General features: G+C 39.9%; 1 protein-coding gene across 6 annotated transcripts in view; it reads left to right on the top strand.

Moving 5' to 3' along the window:
- myo9aa (myosin IXAa) overlaps positions 1 to 23,241 on the top strand; it is a 124,938-nt gene that overhangs the window by 58,674 nt on the left and 43,023 nt on the right. For 5 of the 6 annotated variants that reach the window (XM_034107062.1, XM_034107069.1, XM_034107052.1 and 2 more), the window contains exons 3-9: positions 14,908 to 15,002; positions 15,089 to 15,151; positions 17,250 to 17,349; positions 19,260 to 19,313; positions 20,930 to 21,027; positions 21,219 to 21,345; positions 21,798 to 21,887. In XM_034107062.1, coding sequence (XP_033962953.1) covers positions 14,908 to 15,002; positions 15,089 to 15,151; positions 17,250 to 17,349; positions 19,260 to 19,313; positions 20,930 to 21,027; positions 21,219 to 21,345; positions 21,798 to 21,887 — 627 coding nt within the window. The remainder of the gene's footprint in view (positions 1 to 14,907; positions 15,003 to 15,088; positions 15,152 to 17,249; positions 17,350 to 19,259; positions 19,314 to 20,929; positions 21,028 to 21,218; positions 21,346 to 21,797; positions 21,888 to 23,241) is intronic. The other variant, XM_034107044.1, reaches the window with a different exon arrangement.

Below are 23,241 nucleotides of genomic sequence, written 5' to 3'. Positions count from 1 at the left end.
TGTGACTATTTCTTTTGGGAGACTTAACATGTTAACAGAGAGATATAATTCACCGTTTACTCATTAACTTCAGCTAAAATCTTAATTTGAGGAAATGGGGTTTTAATAACAAAATATCTATAGTAATAATCTCACACAATAAAAAAACTGTTGGAATTGAAATAAGCTAGTAAGCATATCAAGTAGTTAGTCAACCACATTATTAAAATACTCAATAACACATTTTGAAAGCAACTTTTGCAGAATTAGTCATTCTGTGTTTGACTATGTCTTTTGTGTATCAATGGGGAAAAAGAGGCTGTACACTGGAGATGAAATGCCTGGTGCTGGCTCAGTCTTGTACCTCTGTATCACTCGGTACTTTAAGATCGAAATCCTTATTTACATGTTGCAGAAATCAATCATGTAAATCAGTAAAAAGCACTAGTGTGACAGTAACTGACTAACTGACTAAAACGTCCTCTTCCTAAAGTGCACAGCAACACTGTAACCACACGTGATCCCCTCCCATCCATTAAGATAAACAGTTTGAGTGAGGAGGGCATGCAAAGGGACTTCACTGTGGAACGCTATTACATCACCAGAGCTGAGGCTGGAATGATGGTTCCAATACAGAAAGCCACCATGTTATTCCAATGTGTGTGAGATATCAACACGGACATTATCTTTAATGTACTTGTAGGGAACACACCCTTTTCTTATTTGTTGGTGTGACTTGTTGAGCTGATGGGTCGACAATCCGTTATCAGATAGTTATTTAGTTTATGAAATGCAAATAATTATCTAAATTAAAGCCATAAGCATTTAAAATATGAAATGTGCTTGTGACATGAGATGTGTGTTATCAGTGACGGACAGCTGTGTTGTTCAGATGCTAGTTGCCTTCATTCGGCAGGATACCACGACACTTGGATTTGTGTTCGATTTGTATTGATCCTGACTCATAGTGAAACGGAGCATTATGATCAAATATTGTGATGTGATCCTGCTTTTGCAAATTAAAAACCAGACATTGAAGTGAGCCATAAATATGTGCTATTCCATTAAAGTCTGTACAACAGCGTCACATTTATATATATTGATGAAGCGTCTTCAGGTCAGGCGACCACACCCATGTCTGCAGTGCTGCATCGTGCTGGCAGAGATTCAAGCCGAGGTGTGTGTGTGTGTGTGTGTGTGTGTGTGTGTGTGTGTGTGTGTGTGTGTGTGTGTGTGTGTGTGTGTGTGTGTGTGTGTGTGTGTGTGTGTGTGTGTGTGTGTGTGTGTGTGTGTGTGTGTGTGTGTGTGTGTGTGTGTGTGTGTGTGTGTGTGTGTGTGTGTGTGTGTGTGTGTGTGTGTGTGTGTGTGTGTGTGTGTGTGTGTGTGTGTGTGTGTGTGTGTGTGTGTGTGTGTGTGTGTGTGTGTGTGTGTGTGTGTGTGTGTGTGTGTGTGGCCTAGCATTACTATACTTGTGGGGACCTAAATCTGTTTACACAGTCACGTGTGGGGACTCGCTTCCCTTATGGGGACAAATTGGAGGTCCCCATAAGGGGGATCATTCATTTTAGGGTGAAGACTTGGTTAGGATTAGGGTTAGGCATGTGTTGGTTATGGTTACGGTTAGGGTTTGGATAAGTCTCCAGGAAATGCATGTAAGTCAATGTAATGTCCCCTGAAGTGATGTATACACAGTGTGTGTGTGTGTGTGTGTGTGTGTGTGTGTCCACTTGCGCTCTGTTTGCCCACTCAGATAAACTCCTTTTATTTGTTTTTAAGGCCCTAAACGGGCTGGCTCCGGCTTATATAGCTGACTTAATCCAGCGATACACCCCAGCCAGAGCTCTAAGGTCTGCCGACCAAATGCTGCTGGTAGTGCCGAAAACCAGGCTAAAAACTAGAGGGCACCGAGCCTTCGCAGCAGCTGGTCCCAGGCTCTGGAACACTCTGCCCTTACCTGTGAGGTCGGCCCAGACACTAGGGGCTTTTAAATCCTCTCTAAAAACACACTTTTTCTCTCTGGCCTTTTAAAAGTGAGCAGAGCATGACATTTTTCATTTTGTATTTTAACTGTGTCTGCCTTTATATTTGTTGTTTTTAACTTAAATGCTACAAATTGCAATATGTTCCGTATATTTTTTATTCATGTACAGCACTTTGGCGCGACCGAAAGTTGTTTTAAAATGTGCTTTATAAATAAACTTGATTTGATTTGATAGCCTCTGGTTTATTTGTTTGGGTTGAGTTTATGCCAGCTAGATGAGATAAGCACATTGAATTTGATACAAATTGTTATTTTTGAATTTTACATTGATGTGTATTTATAATATATTTAGATCAGCTTCAGTTGTGGGTGCATTTTATGGTGCTTTAGGATTAATTAACATATTAAGAGAATATAAGCCAACGGGAAAATCTATGTCTTGCAGAAGCACAAGGACCACAGATAAATAGATACAAGTAAAAAACAGTCAGTAAAGCTAATTAAACAAACAACAAACTATACTCAATCAATTCAACTTAAAATACAAGACATGCAGTAGCTATAGAATCAGTGTTTTACTTACATTACTTGTAGTAGTCATTATTATTGTCTAACAAGGACTTTAGTCAAGCTTCTAGTTTACTTACAAAAGGGTCTTTTCGATTTCAACTTAACAGTAAGAGCTGCAACTAAGGCTTATTCTCCTTGTTAATTAGTCTGCTTATATTCTCTTTATTCTGGTAAAAGGCAGAATAGACCACAAACAGATCGGGAAATTAAAACCCTCTAACATTTCTGCCTAAACAAGCTCTATTTGTGGTTTCCGTCCCAAATATGAATCTCCTCTCCATTTGGACTGTTGTCGTGGGCGCGTTGGTCACTGTGATATTTGACTCAACAATCAGGGCTTGTGTCTCTATGTGTTAGTGACTCACAGCCCTGAGCTTTAGCCCGTGGGCCGAGTGGAAGGAATGACAGCAGTGTATGACTATCAGACATCAGTTTCCTCCTTCTTTTTGGTAAAACCAAAAGAGAGCTGGTCCGATGGAGGACAGTGAACACATTATGTGACTACTGATCCGGATAGGCTTGGATTTAATATGGGATGGATAGTTGAACTATCAACTGCCCAGGGTTATGAATAAAGCTTTGTTTGTTTGTTCATCTATTTTGGTTTACATAAGTACATTAGGTATACAGATCCATGAAGTATAAACGTGAAACATTTGTGGGATTGATTGTGATTGTGGGATCTTTAACTGCATCCATAAAGTAATATATTTCACTTTACCTTTAAAACCTATATGAAACGTCTCAATCATCTTCAATAACATATGAAGGCCCCTAAATGTCCATCCATCCATCCATCTTCTCCCGCTTATCCGTGGTCGTGTCGCGGGGGTAGCAGTTCCAGCAGAGCCCCAAACTTTCTTTTCCCTGGCGACATCAACCAGCTCTGACTGGGGGATCCCAAGGCGCTCCCAGGCCACAGATATAATCCCTCCACCTTGTCCTAGATCTACCCCTTGGTCTCTTCCCAGCTGGACGTGCCTGGAACACCTCCCTAGGGAGGCGCCCAGGTGGCATCCTAACTAGGTGCCCGAACCACCTCAACTGGCTTCTTTCGACGCGAAGGAGGAGCGGCTCAACTCAGAGTCCCTCCCTGATGACCGAACTTCTCACCTTATCTCTAAGGGAGACACCAGCCACCCGGCGGAGGAAACCCATCTCGGCCGCTTGTATCCGCGATCTCGTTCTTTCGGTCATGACCCATCCTTCATGACCATAGGTGAGGGTAGGAACCAAAATGGCCCGGTAGACAGAGAGCTTTGCCTTCTGGCTCAGCTCCCTTTTCGTCACAACGGTGCGGTAAAGCGACTGCAGTACCGCTCCCGCTGCTCCGATTCTCCGGCCCATCTCACGCTCCATTGATCCCTGACTCGAGAACAAGACCCCGAGATACTTGAACTCCTTCCTTCACCTAAATGTCAAGCCTTCATTTTACAAACTAAGTTAATTTTGTTTCCCTGTGTGTGTAAAATATTAAACATGTGTGTGGTCATAAGGCACAAATACCTTACATGCTCCAGTTATTGATGCAGAGTTAATACCTACAAAGTATATTCTTTTTACTGTCGTTAATATTTACTATATACTATACTATATCATTTTAATAGATGATATGATTTCATACCCCCCCCCCCTCCTCCCCCTTATGAAAAAGTTGTTTACCTGACCTTTCTCTTTGTACAGGAACTGAGCCTGTAAATAAACAGAGTGCCAAATCACTCTCCTTAGAATTGTCGGGATAAATAGTCACATGATATTTGTTTGCAATGAACAAACTGGAACATTGTGATGAGACATTCCCTCTGATCTACATTTCTTTACATATTTGCCTTGTTTTCTCTGCTCTCTGTCCCACTCTCTCTGTCTTCCCCCTCCCTCACTTATGTTTCATCCTTCCCTGTGCCTCTCGTTTACCTCATCCTATTGCCACGAGAAAACACTGCACTATTGTTTTGTTCCGCTGAAGTTGATGCTGAAACAAGAACCTGGTCCGGTTTGTTCCGCCACACTTTGTTCCCCTTATACTGTAAGTTTCAAATAAAAGTACAGATATTCCGTCTTTGGACCACATCCCCTTCTTTCTTTAATAACCAAGCACCCTTATGTAACACTGGGTCAAAAGTTCAGCCGAGGAAAAGTTTTGTTTCTTTGAAATTGTCACATGGCAGAAATAGCTGGAGTAATGAGGTGAATGACTGAAGAACAGAGCAGACTGTGTGCCAGTGTGAGAAATGACATTGCGTCAAAGGCATCTTGACAATGTTTGAAATAAATCCTGTAAGGCAGCTGTGCAGCACCGAAAAGGAACGGGCCGTGGCTACAAATAGTTGCCCCAACAGAAAATAACTGTAAGCAGTCATCCACTGACACAGAGGAAGAATGTGGGTTGACTTCTAAATGAAAGAATGCAGAAAGACCCAACACAGTGAAACCTTTTTTGGTCTTATCTTTGTACTGTAGTATTATTATTTAGGACCTTTTTGAAATTCTTATAATGTGATGGCAACTACCCTGATTTTTGGCATCACCTTTAGGTCAACCACATTAGAACAGTGGCCCGTGGGCCACATCCGGCCCGCCAGACATTCTCATCCGGCCCGCATGGCGGGGGTGACTGTGGCGTTGGCGGAGTGGTTAGTGCGTTTGCCCCCCACTCATGTCACCTCGAGTTACATGGGTTCGAGCCCCACGCTCGTCAAAAAAACGTCGTTGTGTCCTTGATCAAGACACGACATTCCCAAAGTTGCTCTATAGGTGATATATGATATATATATTAGGGTGGTCCTTAAAATTGAAAGTCGGAAAGTCTAAGCTCCAACCCCCAGAATTCATTCTATTAGTCAAGAAAACTCTCCTGCTGAATTTCTTCCTCAATCTGACAACATTTACCCCTCCCTCATCGACCTTGAAGTTTAGCCTCAGTTGCAGGCCGTGGCTGCTGGTTTGGCAGCCCCGGTCGGTTGGAGCTTAGACTTTCCCACTTTCAATCTTAAGGACCACCCTACTGAGGCTAAACTTCAAGTTTGATGAGGGAGGGGTAAATGTTGTTGGAATTTTAATAAAATTCACCAGGAGAGTTTTCTTGACTATCATAACAAATTCCGGTGGTTGGAGCTTAAAATAAAAGAATTCGAAAATGTACATGGCACTAAGAACCACGCTAAAGATGATGATTACTTTTATAAAAAAATAATTTAGAAAAATATGAGGAGAAGTTTATGTTTAATCCGTATATATATATATATATATATATAAATATATATATATATAAAAATATTGACTACAAAAGTAATAATATTGACCTGACTAATAGAAACTTTGAAAACCACCATGTCCAGATTCAAGAGGTGAGAACAAACATTTTTGATTGTAAAGGATAAGTCCTGTAGCTTACCCTTTAGACTAGTTATGACCCCTCTAAATACATCACGGACCACTGTCCAATCTGTTCATCTACATAAATTGGATCAAAAACATTTATATATTTGACTTTATTATCCTAGGATGCTGAGCTTTCAGTTTCCAGTCGTGTGTGAATGTCACCTCCCTGCTTGTGGCTTCACGTACAGCTGAGCCCCGTCATCAACATCTCTAATTTTAGCTGTGTTTTAAAGAACACACACACACGCACACGCACACGCACACGCACACACACTTTTGATTGTATACCTGATTAGAGCTGTACCTCTGTGAGCTGTACAGTATATCTGCTGTAATGAAGCATCTGCTCTTTGTATGTGTTTACTGTCGGGGGAATTCAGTGCCGATGGGAATTTAAAAACAAAGAAGACCTCCAATTTAGCTGAGCTTCATATCTCCCCGCTGCACCTGTATACTAATAATCCAGACTGAATTGGACTGGAACGAAGCAATAAGAGAGCTGAATATGTGGATATCTCTTTGATAAATCTCTATGACCAAGATTTACCAAGACATTTATTCGTATTCGCTTTGTTAACACGTGATGGTATTAAGGACTCTTCTCTGCCTGTGTAACGGAGGTGATCTCTGGGGCCATAGATCTCGGCCTCCGTTACGGATTCTGTAGCTTCATTGGTGGCAAAGTGTATGTAGTTTGTGCATCTGTCTGTGTTTTAGTTTGTCTGTCTCTGTTTCCTGGTTTTATGTTGAAAAGTGTTCCCCTATCCCCATGTCTGTTGCTGATTGTGTGTACCTGGTGCCCGGTGTTGTCTCCTCCCCCCTCACCTGTGTCCTGTTGGTTTGATTAGTGTGGGTGTGTATTTAGGCTCTGTTGCCCTGTCTGTTTGCAGGCTGGTAGTGTGGTGGCTGGTGACTGTGCGCACAGGAGCAGCAGATTGAGGCTGTGTCATATCATATGTGTATGAGTTAATAAATGCCCACACCGGGTTGTATTTTTGGACGTTCTGCCTCCTTGCTTGGTCGGGCCGCTCAATTGTCAGCTTCACAGCCTGTTTTACCCATAAACCTTTGCAACGATTTTTGCAGAGAGTTCAAACTAAAAGTAACAGTAAAAAAACCTGTACCCCAGCAACAACCGGTGTAAATGTCTCGAAATACATCAATCCAGTTTGTTTTAAAAAATCTTATTTTTTTCTTTTACAAACAGATTTTGAAAACCGTTGTGCAGTTCAGTTATGATTAGCCAAAATGTGAATTACTTAGTACTGCAGTCGCATACAACTCATCCATATTCTTGAAACCATGTTAGTTGACTCTTTTTGTGTATACATTTGATCACACTTTTGAAAAAAAATGTGGTTTGCCTTGTAGTCTATATAACAAAAAGGGAAGCAGCAGAAACTGAGTTTTCAAAGGTCATATCAATATTATTATTATATTGCCTACACCAGAGCAATTCAATTCCATTATTTATTTTAACAACTTGCTGTTTTGCATTGCATTTTGCATAGTTAATAATCTATGTGTGGATGCAATGACATGTTTGAAAGTCTTGTAAAGTAAATATTTGTTTAAAATATGTGTTTCTCTGAGGCAGTTGTTCAGTCTGTGTTGAACTGTTCCTGTTCCTGTTTTCTGCAGTGAAACCTTTCACCATGTGCCTGATCACTCCACCACAGAGATAATGTGTTATTATAAGATGTCGTTACAAATATGTTTACGGTCAGGTAGTAGTAATATCTGATCGTGTTTGTTTGTCTGAAGATGTCTATGATGTGTAAGGGAAAGCAAGGGGTAAAGTGAAATCAGAAGACACGCACGCACGCACGCACACACACACACACACACACTGACTGGGCAGCGTACTGCGCTGACTCACTACTAAAGAAAACCAGTAAACATGCTGCCACCCACAAACTGCAGGGAGTTCTTTTGGCCGAATCAGCATTCCCTTATTTCTGATCTTGTGCCATGGAGGACAGATTATGTGAAAGATGTAGTGCTGCAACAGTCCTCTGATTTCTGCACATATTGTTTCATTGACTTAGAGTTATTGTCTGTTTCCAATTCATCTTTAATAGGGTTTCAATGCGGATCAAGAAAAGTTTCCTACCCCTGGGTTTAAAATTCTTTGGAAAATCAAGAACACAAACAACGTTCCTGTGTTCCTGGAAAGTGCTTTCTGCTTTCTGTGTTCCCAACTTTTTAGTCAAAACATATTTATTTATAGAGCACATTTTGAAATAACAAAGACCTAAATGCTCTACAGAGAGATTAAATAAAAACACAGGGATGATCAAATCAAAACACAGCCATTAGTAAGACAATAAGTAAATGAAAGCATAGAGTTTCAGGATAAAATCATAGCACAACAGTGTAAAATGGAAACTAATGTCTTCAGGATGGATTAAGTGATGGCAGGGGGGGGGGAAGTCTGTTTTTGGGCAAATTATTCCACAGTTAAGGTCCAACAACTGAACGTTGGACTTTAGGACGGTCTCTGCCATTTAACTTGACTCCTAGCAGTAATTATTGCAAATATCAACATCTCTTTAGGCGTTGTATCTTGCCTTGAATCTGTGTGTACCTTTCAGATCATTATCAGTAAACATAAGACATGGATTCATTTGGTTGCGTACATCTAATTTCCTTGCTTGTATAGTCTCACTTTTCAAACCCAGTACAATGATGGGGAACTTCTCACGCAGCCTGAGGAAAAGAAAAAAAGGTATTTTCATACGCAGTCATACGGGAAATGAACTCACTAATTTCAGTTTTTGATGAAAGTCTGCTTCTGTCTGAGGGGCTTTTGTAACTAAGGAATGTGGCTTTTTTTCCCACTCATCTTCTCTGAGAGGTTTGTGTTATATGATAGATGCCTCCGATAGCTGAGGAGTACTGCAGATCCGTGATTATATTTCTCTTAGGCCTGGCTTTCATCTCTATCCCTGTAACTAATGTTCACTTCCTTCTTACAAACTCAGGAGCACTTTCTGATTGAGCCAAATACTTTAGTCAGCCATTGGACCAATCAAAAGCCCACTGCTTTTTGTCAACAGGTTTTTCTTATTTTCTTTTGTCTCTGTCTCTGTTGGTCTGTGTCACACACATACTTGACTGCTATAGTGCAGTGATTCACAAACGTTTTCAAAGAGTTATTTTTGAGAAATTCACTCGTTTGCTTTTTGGCTGAGAGTTTGATTAAAATATGAAAACTGTTTTCACATGTGTTTGTGAAATATATGCTACAGCCAGCAGACGGTAAGCATAGCTTTGCATAAACCCGGTAGAGAAAGTAAAACAGCTGGCCTGTCTCTGTCACAACTACATATTTAACTACGTATTATACTTTTTTATTATACCATACCAAATAACTCAACATAATTTAATTCAATAAATTCTTCCTCTTATAACAAACCATTGTCTTGGTAAACAAAACATCTCTTGATCGTGATCAACTTATCAAAAAATCAGGAAACATTCTTTCTTATATCAGCAAGAGATTTAATGTGTTATATGTTATAACATGATGATTTGAAATGTCATTATGTTGTTAAAACATGAACAAAATATCTAGTCAATGCATTATTGTGGTATACATCAGAAAAGAAAATGTTTTATTTTCATGGTTTGAATAAGAAAAGCTGTGTGGGAAGTTTTAGTTCCTTTATTTATTTTCTTCTTAAGGTTGTAGTGTGAGAAATGTCATTTTTGGTACAAATATTCTCACATTGGTGTACAGAATTATGCAGTATAAACAGATGTGACCATCGTTTTATTAAAACCGCCCATCTCATTCAACCGCCCATCTCATTCAACCGTGATGCAAAATGGATCGTCAAGCTTGGCTGCTATGCAACTCTGGTGAGATCACCAGAGTTGCATAGCAGCCAAGCTTGACGTCCATTTTGCTAATTTCACTGGACCATCAGATCTGCTCCCAGGAGTGTTTGAAGCAGAGTAGTGATGAGCTTACTGAGAATTAAGGACAACACCTCTTCTAAGTTCTGACAGTGGGGTTTAGTGCTGTGTTAGAGAAAGCTTGAAGCTTAAACATTGCCGCCTCTTTTTGAATGGCTGAATCACAAAAACAAGCTCACATATGTTCATTCCTTTTTTATGGAGTAGAAAAGCCCCTTTTAATGTTTCAGTTAAACCTGCACACATCCTACCTCAAACAGTGTTTGGCAGAAGCAGCCTCTGCCAGCACCCACATCCCACCATGCTCTCACTATGCTGGGAACCATGACTGCAGATCCCCCACAGTCCACTCTGGTCAGCGCGGCCTGAGGTGTGAGATTACAAAGGGCATGGTCAGGAATTAGCCTCTGGAGAACGTTATTTGCCCACACAAGCTGTGACATAACCATGAAACATCTCGCCCTTTCACTCTATTGTTGACATCCTGTCTGCATACTAACGTGGATGAGTCAGTCTGGTACCAGGCTCAGTAAAGGATATGAATCTACAGAGGTCAAATGAGCAATGCCTCTGAGTAACCATTGAATTGCACAGATGCTCCGTAGCTACTGTCAGGGGAAGGAATGCTAAACATTTAGTGACAATTTCCTAAATCAATTTGCAGGCAGTAGAATGCTGTTTATTATCTCATGGCTCATTTCTCTTAAGTGACTTTGAGATTCCGACAAAGCGTCTCTTTGTGTAGTTTTGGACCATGCTGTCACATGACCTCCAAACACACCCCAGCATGGAAATGCATTTGGAACCCCCAAGCAATAGATGACTTACTGAAAGATAAATCCCTTTGTGAGTTAATCAAGCAGCTTATTGTCTGCACTTTTTTATATGAGCGCATAGCGTGGCCCCTCCATCCGTTTGAAACACTCCCTGCAGGCTCCACACAAGACAACAGCATGTTTTCCTGTTTCCACTCTTCTCCCCTCAAGAAGCTGCTAATGAAGTCATCCTCATATGATAAAAAGCCATGTGTCTCTGAACCACGCTACACGAGTTAGAGAATACAAAGGCAGTTAAAGCCCTAATAACCTCATTACAGACAGAAGCATTTATAGGATCTGAACTGATTACCTCGGTGTGAGGCGGCGCTGGACGTCTAATTGATTTCCAAGAAAAGAAACTTCTCCTGTTAGAGATATATTACCCTGCACATCATATATTCCTCCTTTTTATGCTAAACTAGTTACTGATCTGATTTAGTTCATATAAATACATAGATTTAATAACACTTTTCAACCCTGTAGCATTGATCACGCCCCAGTGGAATTCAGTTTCTTGTTCTATTTCAACTGAAACAAGCTTTCAGCAACTTGTACAAAAAAAAACATCAGCAGTCTTTGATAAAAAAATCAAGTGAGTAAACACTTAGTTAATTACAACTGCCAAAGTGAATTACAGCAACAAAGACTCCTTCCACTGAGCTTAGGTCTGTTACTTGCACTGCACACTGGGAATGACACTTTATGGTGTTGGTGGTTCTAAGAAAACCGAAAACACAATCTGCGATATTAATCAATTCTGTTTTAAATGGAAAGACCTGGTTGTGATGGGCATAAGTCATTACCCTAATGAAGGTATCGGGGTAAAGTTTACTTAAGTTAAAGGTTTTGAAAGACATAACTTAAAGTCATTGGATACAAATGTGTTCTCAGTGACCAGTTGGTGACCAGTCAATCGTCTCATGAGAACATCACATCATTCTCTCTGCCTGTGGTGACTTTGACCGAGCCTGTAGACACATTACGCCCTGAACACACTGGCACCATCTCAAGTCTGTCATTGGTCTGCTTTGGCTTGGGTCTGTGGTCTGGAGCCAAGAATAATGCTTTTGACCTGCCGGAGTGACTGAAGTGGTGTGAATCATGTCTGGACAAACAGTTTTAGCTCTGGTGTCCCTTTCAGTCTTTGTCATCGTTCAAAGGGGGAATAAATCCACCCTCCATCGTCGTGTGTTAGGAATCCTCTTCTTACTTTGGTGACTTAGATTTCCTACAATATCCTTTGATAACTCTCCTTGGAGAAGGCACAAAAACAAATTAGCATTGTCGTAGGTTGAACGTTTTTTTGTTATGTATTGTCTGCCGTTCCAGTACAAAACATTTCTTGTTTGCTCTACACTAAGAAAGTGTTGTGAGGACATAGTGGCAGATTTGACTGTTTTCTTATTTTCCTAAATTTAAATGATACTGTCTTAGTAATCATGACAGTGACAGCAGGTTTTCTAGTGACTTATCTCTATTTATTTAGCATGGAATTATATGTTTTTCTAGCAGGTTTAAAGAAACCATCACCTGGGTACTCCAGAGGTCAGATATGGCATATCACCCATTCTGTTGTGCTTTATTACCGTTAATATGGAGAGAGCCAAGTGTCGAAGGAATACAAACTGTCGGCTGTTAAAATGTCTTCCTTAACTATGCATCTTCTTTACACAGACCAGGTGGACGAATACACGGTGCCTGAACATAAATCAGCTCTCACTATCTTAGATTTTCCACATCCTGCTTCCTGCTAGCCTAACACAACATGTTGAATGTCAAGCAAACACTGAAAGACCTGACCCGAGTTCCTCAACATGTCTGTGAGCAGGTTTTCTTTTTTTGAGTGCTTGCATTTTATTGGCTGTCCCTTCAGGAAGTTCTTGGGGACGATGAGTGATGTTAGTTCGTCCTCGTCTGACCTGTAGTTCCTGAACCAGGTTAGCCAGTTCATAGACGGGATGGAGCAGTGAACAGAGTACCAGCCAATATCGAATGCATCAAGCACTCATTCTGAAACCCACATTTCTAGCTATGTAATTATATCCTCACTGTTCCTTAGTTTGACCTTGTGTGGTCTTTCTTTGTCCAGACAGATGAATTAAATATGTTTTTTCCACCGTGTCTGTTCCATGATTTGTTCAGCTTGGTGAGTCATAACTTAAGAACCGGTTCATTGCTGTGATCCAGCTGTTTGAGCCAGGCTGTGCCGTTAGTAGAGAAGACAAAGATTAAATATTAAAGGTATGATAAACTGACTGAGATCATATAAACCCTCACAATGTTTTTAGAAACTTTTACTTGAACTTTCTTGATTTATTTTCCTTTATAAACACATAAAGATGAAAAATAGTCTCTTTGCTAACTCTTGCACATTTACAGAAATGTTGTTTAATGACTCTCCCTGTTAAATAAATAAATAAAATAAGACTTTTTAACTTTTGTAAATGGCTACCCTACATCTATTGTACATTAAACAATGTATGTTAGGTCTGAAACACACAAAGCTTTCTCTAGCTGTTAAAGAGGACCAAACTAATCATTTGCATTTTTGGCTCGTTGTGTTGTCTCAAGGATTATTAAAAAACAACTGTCCTGTTGAAGGTTACACAAATTATTAACTGTGAATACTAAACATCTGTTGCTGTGTTGTTTAAACGCTATAAATAAGTCATCATTTTCTTAAATAGCTTCCAAGTTGTTTCCACATTATGACTGAAGTTGGCAAAAACACTGACAAGTGAATATGAATGCATCATTGGGCCTTGGCGGAGGTCTGCGCTAGCAGAGTGCCATTCTACTTTCTTCTGTGTTGTTTAAACGCTACCAGCAAATCATGGACTCCCTGAAACAAAATGGCAAGATGTTTTTGAAATTCCAGGGAAATTCAGCGTTTAACAATTGCCCTTAAATGTAGGCTATTAGCTTGGCATTAGCCTTCTCCTAGCATGCTTGTCTGCTAGTAATGGCATTGGTGATGGGTAGGGTCAAGGGGTGTTTCCCATTCCTCAGACGTAGGGCTCGGGCAGCTCTAAGTGATTCAGTGAGGAATTTGTTTACTTGTGGCGTAGCTACAAATAACTGCAGGGTTTATGCAGCCCAAAAAAAGGACTTCCCCTCCAGGCAGCCATACAACATAAACAGAGCTGCGAGGGGAAATACTGGACTGGCTTATTAAAGCACAACCACTACACATGTTCCACACGGCCACATGGATCCCATTACTTACTGAGGAGCTTTTTTCCATCAGGCCTGCTGGCCCCAGCGACTTCATCCCAACTCTGGCAATCTGTTTGACTGACTCAAATAGATCCTGTAGTCATGTTATTAAGCCTTCTCGGACTGACGCCGTTTGAAACTAGTTAACCCTTGTGTTGTCGTGTTCAAAAGCTGTTACCGTTCATGGTGTTCGCGGGTCAATTTTGACCCATGATTTATCTCAGTCCAAAACACACAAAAACAAGACTATCATCCAATATTGTTTTAACTACATCATCACTAACTTATTATGCATTCATAAACGTACACTCCTGTTGTAATTTAATTGTATGGCCCAAAACACATTACACCACATATTGCACACGTGCATATGTGTGTTCAGGTTCAAGTGTTAATGTACATATTCTTTGAGAAAGGTCGAGTTCCCGTGGGGGGAGGGGGGCAGATGGAGGGGAGACCAGGTGCAAGTTGCGAAAAATTATTGTTACAGTTGATGAAGGGGGTGGCGGTGTGGTGTCTAAAGTAAAAATGAATCTTGATTGGGCCAGATTTGACCTCGAGTCACCCAAAACTATTCTGCTGGGTCTCCCCAGACCCGAAAACCAAATGATACACCTTTTTTTTTTCTAGAGACCTTCAGACTTGACAAAAATTGTCAAAATCTGTTTTGTAGTGTTTATATAGTTGTTGTGGAGGATATCATGAAGCCTTTTTCCGATTAAAAAAAACAAAAAACTAGAGCGTAGTTATTATATAATTTTAACTTTAAACGGGTCACGGGAGACCCGAACACAACATAAGGGTTAAGAGGAAAAGCTTGCTGTCCAGGCTGAAAGTGTTTCAAGACAATGTTTGGCACGAGGCCAGAGACTCTGTGAGCTTGACCAACACAAAAATGATCCACACCTAAAGTCGACCCAGAACATGACCTTAAACATCTGTTGCTAAACTGTGTGTTAGATTTGTAATATGTGGCATCTTCCCATGTTTTGTTATTTACCTATCCTTTATTTACCTATCCTTTATTTACCTCCCCTTCAGGCATTTGGGAACGCAAAGACAGCCCATAATAACAACTCGAGTCGCTTTGGCAAGTTCATTCAGGTGAACTACCAGGAGAGCGGCACTGTGAGAGGGTAAGAACCCAGAGACATTTATTTTCAAAAAACAAATAGTTTTTGAGTTGTTTTGATTCCTTTTTTATTGTATTGTCCTTTTTCAGAGCATATGTGGAGAAATACCTGCTGGAGAAGTCGAGGCTGGTCTATCAGGAGCACAATGAGCGGTGAGCACTCAGATAAGCAGAACATAATCATGATTTCAGAAAGCCAAATTGTTTTATTAAGCACAAAGTCACTGCTTTAGGTTTTGAGCAATGACAAAAAGTGCTGTTGTGAGATGCAGTTTCTCAACAAAGATGTTGAGGAAAAATACATACTTAAATAAATACTAAAAGTCAAATGTTTGCCTCCAGATTTCTCAAAAACGTATTCCATAATCTTATCAAAGTTAACACTGCTGCTCTTGAATACACATTCATTTAACACAATTTATATAGCGCTTGTGTGAAATTTGTTTCACAGTATATATTTCAGCATGTTATTACTGTAGTAGTATCTTGTATTTACCTAAAAGTTATAATGGCACACTGTAAAAATATTTAAGTCTTACTTGTTTACGACGATTAGCATCCAAATATACTCAGAGTACTCGTCATGCAGAATGGCCCTTCTCAGAATACCAGTGCATTATTGATGCCTTCATGTGTTCATCAATCTAATCTTGCAGCTGGTAAATCTGAGCCTAATTTAAACTACTGTATATGTAATGTATAAGGTCCCGATCATGGGCAATACGTTCACAAACTAGTTATTCTATTTTGTGTGACATTTGAACTAAAACGTATTGACTTACATATGAGATACATGAAGTTTGAATATTGGCACACAAGTACATCTGAGTGAATTTCCCTCAGTAAGCCACCTGTTGTTTGAGTTTGCCAAAGTGTGATTCATGAGTGTATTGAGCTCTAAGTGGAGCTGACACTGATGTTTTGGTCTGGCTGGACGGCGTAGCGAGGGTTAACCTCACCACGGGGGGCTCACACTGGTCCCCCTGCGTTAGCCACCTCTCATTGAGATGGATTGCTTGTTTGTGTGTGTTTGTGTGTGTCCTCTGGTTACATAGCTGCTGCACACTTTTGACCTTTAACCTTTATTCTGCAGCTAAATGCTGTCAGGGAAGCAGTGCATGCACATGTACATACACATTTACACGCACAAACTAGTTTTTTCTTTGCTTTAGCTGTTAGCTTTGTGGCTTTTATATAATTAGTTAATACATTGGTTAATCAATGAACATTTTAGAAAGCCCCACCAACAGGTCAAACTAACTAATGAGAGGATACCTTTGAAATGTATACTTTCTAATTAGAAATAATAGAAACATTGCATGCTAACGATACCCTACTGACATGCTAGAATATTTTCTTTGGTCACTAAATGCTTAATGTAAGAATTTCACCATAACATCAGCCATAACATTATGACCACCTGCCTAATATTGTGTAGGTCCCCCTTTTGCGGCAAAAACAGCCATGACCCATCGAGGCAAGGACTCCACTAGACCTCTGAAGGTGTGATGTGGTATATGGCACCAAGACATTAGCAGCAGGTCCTGTAAGTTGCGAGTTGGGTCCGCCATTGGATCAGACTTGTTTATCCAGCACCTCCCACAGATGCTCGATTGGATTAAGATCTGGGGAACACCTTGAACTCGTTGTCGTGTTCCTCAAACCATTCTTGAACCGCATTTTTCCTGCTTCCAACATATCAACCTTGAAGTCAAAGTGTTCACTTGCTGCCTAACATATCCCCCCCACTGACAGGTGCCATTCTAGATATTCAATGTTTTTTCACTTCCCCTGTGAGTGGTCATAGGCTGATCGGTGTATACATCTTATGGTTTGTGTGATAACATGCTCAAAATACTGTAAACTGCTAAACCTTACCAGACTGCCAAGCTAAATGGACACATTAATGTCTTGCCGTTGCTAACTTATTGTATTTAAGACCAAATGTGCTGTGATTTTTTTTTTACGTTTTGTTTGTTTTTTTGACTGTACAGCACTTTGGTCTGGAGGTTTTAAAGTGCTTTATAAATTAAGTTGTATTGTAAGACACTTTTAGGTAGTGGTTTTGCTGATAGTTATTCAAGTTACAACATTATAATCAATAGGGAGGATCCTAGAAAGCTGTTTCTCCATTAGCTGTTGTTTCTCTGTGTTATAGTGATGTAACCTTTAATCTTGTTTTGAAATAAAAGTGCAACTGTCTTGTATTTTGGCTAACAGTGAAATAAAATTGTTATCTTTTTATTTTTAGAAACTACCATGTATTTTACTACCTGCTGGCAGGAGCAAGTGAAGAAGAGAGGACATCCTTTCACCTCATGAAGCCTGAAGAATACCATTACCTCAGTCAGGTGAGACCTTCTCAATACGACAATAATATTAAACTCTTTGACAAGTAATGTCGCCCGGGTTTGTCTTTCACTGGTTGTTGTCACTTTCTGTTTAGATTTTTGTGGTGTGTTATGCATGTTCCAAAGTGTTAATTAATGTGTAGAGTTATGTGTGTATGTATTGTTGCGATTTACCACTTGTTAGACCCAAGAAAACCCATAGAAAGTTATTTGTCCCTGCCAACAGGAAAGAGGGAGACATCGGCAAACAAAGGAATCATATTCTCTGGTGGTGGCTTTCAACATAATCTACATGCAATCAATAGTTTTAGAGAAACTTTTATTTTAAACATCTATGTGTATATGTTCAGAACTTTGTGATTTGTGGATGTCACTACATCCAAGTGGTTTTCGCATACATGTTGGTTTCCATTCACCTTTGACTAATGACCTCTCACGTCCTCATTAGTTCACCATCACTAACAACCACAGAGAAAAACATAATGTGTGTCTCTGTTGCTTGTGTTGCCGAAACGAAAAACAGGTTTCACATAACCACGAAGCAAAGCCACTATAAACTCACATTACATGTATGGAATGTGGATGTTGTGTAAAACTTGTTGCAGTCACGCCATGACAACCAGGGAGCCGCCTCCTCCTCATAAATCCTTTCCGCCTACGCAGAAGCAGGCAGGGAATTATTTCTGGCCACTGACGCAAACACACAAACATACAAACACACATGCACACATACATGCATACACTGACCTTGCACTCTGTTGTTATTCTGTCCTTCACTTGTATCTCTTCTTCTCTGTATTCTGTCAAGTTTACATAAAACCGTCCTAAAACCCGGAAGTAAGCTTCTTCCGGTTCCCTCGACAAAAAAGCAATGCAATTTCTCCATAGGATTTTGGAAAATAGCTCGAAATAAGGTCTGTGTTTGTCACACATTTAAGAGACGGATCAGGTTTTGTTCAGTCGGATAATATCCACATTTACTTTTATAATTTTCGAATCATAAATCTAATCGATAGATTTTAAGATTCACTGTGGCACTCTTTAATTAATTTAAACTCGCATTCAACTGAGTTTAAATAACATTTTTGAAGCCTCAAATATGACAACAATTAGATTAGCAATAAGTGCAGAATTAATTAAACATTTTTGTCCAAAGTTATGTTAGTATTGTGTAGTAATGCAGTTATAAGTTGAGACAAAAAGATGGTGTGTTGAAGGACACCCTGACAGAGTCTTGCTGGCTGCTTAAATGCTTTGCTTTGACCAGATAGGATGCTGAGAACATTAAGAAAGGCATGGACGAGCAGACATATGTAATTTATTCCAAATGTTGGTTTCATCAGCAGATTCATAAATCTTACATGGTGTCTTTCTCGCCTTTTTGAACAGGCTTGAAATAAACATGTAAAACAGTCCATCCTTCCAAACTGGAACACCATGCAATCCAATAGTTACCTTTACAGAAAACAGAGTTTTTGCGCTGTGGTAGATTTAATATTTCAAGCATGTTTAACCTTTTAGTTAATAATGAAAACTCATGATATGGGCTAAAAAAATTGTTTCTGAATCCTTTATGTTCATGAGTCTTTCAAACCTGCAGCTTTTAATCCACCATCTCCTCCTGCTTTATCGACTTAATGTTTTTAATCATGACATGTGCTTGTTATAAAGTGATTGCTTTCTCTTTCATTAGTGTCTAAATGCTTGTATATGTTATGTCTGACTGCTGGCCTGTATTTACCGAATAGAGCTGTAACGTCCAGCTAATGCTTATGTCTTAACAGCACGTCCCTCCATTGCTAATAGTTGCATATACGTTTGTGTTTAGTGAACAGTTTGTGTCTTCATTTGAATGCTGCTGTCTAACCGTAACCCTGCTCCCCATGTGAACTCTGCCCTAACATTTCCAGATGCCAAAGTCAACCCACCAACTGCACTGGGACAGTTACTGTGATAGTGAACCGGTCAGTATCTGTGTGTGTGCTGTCAGTGTGTCTGTGTGTCTGTGTGTGTCAGAGAAACCTCAACAAGTAGATGTTCTGATAACCTGAGCACCTTTAGATCAAGCTACATTTTCCATGCACAGTTGCACAATCCTCTCCTCCCCCTTCTGCTCATTTGTTGACATTTCCTGGTTTGGTGTGGATAGTGTTTATTTCAGCTTTGTTTGTTTTTGATGTGTTTTGTTGTTTGACTTTTTTGATCATTGACACTGCAGTGTTTTCTATAAGCAATAGTGACGGAGCAGGTAATGGTTCTCTCTTAATCTAATTTAATTTTAAGTGAATTCAATTTAAATGTTACTGTGAGATGCATTCTGTAGTTAATTTAAACTCTGCCATCATTAGTGAATGATAATAATACACAAAATATGCAGTAACCATACAAGGATTTTTTTTCAATACAGCAAGAACAATACCTGTATAATTACAGGTGGGCAAAGTTTATGTAATTCCAAATTGATATATAATGATTATGGACTTTGTTTGAATATATACATGCTCTTTATTACATTGACAGATGTAGGATAGATTGACAGATTGTTTTCAACTGAGAGAAGAATAAGTCAGAGCAACTTTTCTATTGTAAATGTAGATTTCCCTTCCTAGTATAAAATCAGAGTCAGAGTCACTATTAGGTCAGTGTGAGATTCTGCCATGAGAGCAGAGAGCGAGGGATGCTGAAGGGAGGCACGCTGGGGTAAGTGTAAGTCTCATGTTTGGAGTGTTTGTCTTCCTGAGGCCTCGGTATGTGATAATTATGGCAGCTATAGGGGAATGGGCCCATAAAGCAAAGAGCAGGGCTCACATTACGCAGGGTGTATGTGTAGTGAACTGTGTACTTATGTAGTTACATCAAAGCATGTGGTTCAAGTCTGGGAAAAGCTCTTCCTCTTTTCGTAAACAAATAATCCAGGTCCAGATTTATCTACAAGTATACCCCTTCACGTACTGTGAAGGGGTATACTTGCTAATTTAGTTGCTAATTTTTTTTGGATTATTTTTATAGAGTGACAGTCTAGGATTGGGGTTATTCTCCTGTCTGATGCCCTGCTCTTACTCGTATACTTAAAGGGGGGAAGCCTATACAGTACTGTATGTTACAGAAATGAGCAGGTGTAAGGTTTGCACGGCCTCTCTGCAGACAGCACTCCTGTTTCTCCCCTATGATACTTTAACTTGTTGTCCATCACTCAAACACAGTACAACATATAAACTGCTGCTCCTATCAGCTCCATGAGCAGAACCTGCACAAGCTGCTGTTCACTCCACGCTCTGCACATCAGACTGATGTTTGACCCCATCCCCCGCTCTTCTTAATGAGAGCTCATTTTAGATTGAGTCTTTCATTCTGTCTGCTTCATGCCACTGTGCTGTTTATTTGTTTCAGCTCCAAAGTTAACTAAGAAACAATTGTAAGCGTCGTTGCTGGACTCATCTAAAACATTTGGGCACTATATTATGTCAGCAGACGTACGTGTTTCATAGTAACTGTTCAGCAGCTCCTTTGAGATGGCCGCTGTCATAACAGCTGCTGTAAACCTAATGACACCAGGGTGCCGTTTGCTTTTTAAATGCAGGACTGCTTCAACGTTGAAGGAGAAGACCTGAAGCATGACTTTGAGAGGCTTCAGCAAGCCATGGAGATGGTGGGCTTTCTCCCTTCCACGCGCAAACAGTGAGTGACACACGACCAAAATGAGTGTGTGAAAAGATAAACTGTACTATGAAAGTCCCCACAATGAGAAATTGTTGTGTGTAGAGGAACGTGTTGTTACAGTTCAAACGCAAAAGGATTCCAGCTGCTGACAACCCCACAGTATTTTTCCATTGTGGCATTGCTAAAATATTACCGGAACTTTTGTTTAGGATCTTCTGCCTGCTGTCCGCCATCCTTCACCTGGGAAACATCCGCTACAAGAGGAAAACCTACAGGGAGGACTCGATAGACATCTGTAACCCAGAGGTGCTGCCTGTCGTCTCAGAACTACTGGAGGTACTGCCAAACTGTTATTCCTGCTTATTGTCTAAATGTGTGTTTGCATAAAAGATGGATGGTTCAAAGTCCAACATGATAAGCCTGCTCTGACTGGAGACTGTAGATTTCCATTGCAGCCTGAAGTAGTTAATAAATACATATAGGGGCCTAATGTTTACAGTTTAGAAAAGTTTAATGTAAGTAGTCTTTTAACATAAGTAGTCTTATGAAGAGACAATTTAGTTACTACTGTATATGTTTAACGCACTTTTTCCAGCTGCTAACCTCCACACAAATACTGAAGCACTGTCAGAGACGAAAGGCAACTTTAAAGTAGTGTTGGCCTTTCTCTTAAATTATCCAGGATGCTGTAATCACAGCGCAAACTGTTGCTTTTCTTTAAATAATGATGATGTTTTATCATCAGTTGTGATTAAATGTATTTTACTTTCTCTCGCTTTTCCAATCAGGTGAAAGAAGAGATGCTGTTTGAAGCTCTGACGACACGGAAGACGGTCACTGTCGGAGAGAAGCTGATTGTTCCCTACAAACTTTCAGAGGTGAGACTCTTCTCCTAATAGCAGTGCTAACCTTAAATATCAAACTAGTGTGACGTATTAAACATGGGGACTTTAGGAATGTGGACACAGAAATGCACCAAAACATTCCCTCCCCTTCGTCTCGGTGCTCACAGGCCAGTGGATTTATAAATCCTGATATTCCCTCAGTGATTGGTTGTGCAGTGCTACAGTACTACAATTTTCCAGTTCCCCCAAGTCATGATTAATGTCCATTACTTTCATGCAACATCACTTTCCTACGGTGTAAATAACAGACAACTTTTTAAAGTGATCTGAATACACAAAGTATTTATACTTATGTAAAAGTGTAATTCTATTTTCCCTGTAATGTCCACTATTGTCCCAGAATGCAATGCATATGAGGAAATTACGGAGCTGCTCACACCTGGAAAAAACAAACAAAATTACTGTTTAGTGCATACTGTTTACTGTAGTAGTGAATTGGAGTTAAATATAAGGCCATATGAGTTTTTGTATGACTTTTGATAATTTTTTAAAAGCATATAAAGTAATTATCAGTATTGAAACTGAAGGCAGTTTGCCAAGTCTATGACGTCGCTGCAGCCTTGGGTCTTCAGTCTGACCCGGCTGTGTTTACAGGGCAGCGTGCACCGGGGCCGGATCTCCGCCTGCACTCCTCTCACTCACTGCAGCTTTACAGTCTGTGGCTACACACAGTCACACGCACACATGCACCAAGTCCTTCAGTGTGTTTACAGAGACAGGAATGCATTTCAAGTCCCTCTACAGTTTTCATTGAAAACAAACGCACGTCACGGTCTGCAGATGAGAGCCATCTGAAAGTGAAGAGGGAACATGGATATAGTGCCAGTTTGAATTAAGGGTTTTTACTCAGATACTGTAATGCACAAGTATTTAGTCAACTTTTAAACTTGTCATGGTTGCTATATACATCAAATACCAATCATATCAAAGCTTAATCATTTTCATGATCACATACAGTGAGTTTCTTTAAATCATCTCATTATAATCCAGTACAAATAGCTCACAATGTTCACCAAGATCATCTATCCCAGCTGTTTTTCTTACCACAAACTCTCCTAGAAGATGGTGGTGTGTTACATATACAACCTCATAATGGCATGTTGGATATTTCAGAACCTTTTTATATGAAAAAACAGAGATTGTTTTGGTAGCTCACTGGGTGGTCTCTGTGTAAATATTTCTCTAACAGTCACAACAATCTCATTGCCTGTTAACTAAAATCATACACTTGAAAACCTCAAATAAATCTGTGCGTTTCTGTAATGACTTTTCTCCATTTGCTCAGAGTTATGAGACTGTTTCCCTCTGTGTTTTAAGTCCAGCTTCC

The sequence above is a fragment of the Pseudochaenichthys georgianus genome, chromosome 3 (genome assembly GCF_902827115.2).
Source record: "Pseudochaenichthys georgianus chromosome 3, fPseGeo1.2, whole genome shotgun sequence".
NCBI lineage: Eukaryota > Metazoa > Chordata > Actinopteri > Perciformes > Channichthyidae > Pseudochaenichthys > Pseudochaenichthys georgianus.
Note: the sequence above shows the minus strand (reverse complement) of the source record. Positions and strands in the feature narration are given on the sequence as shown.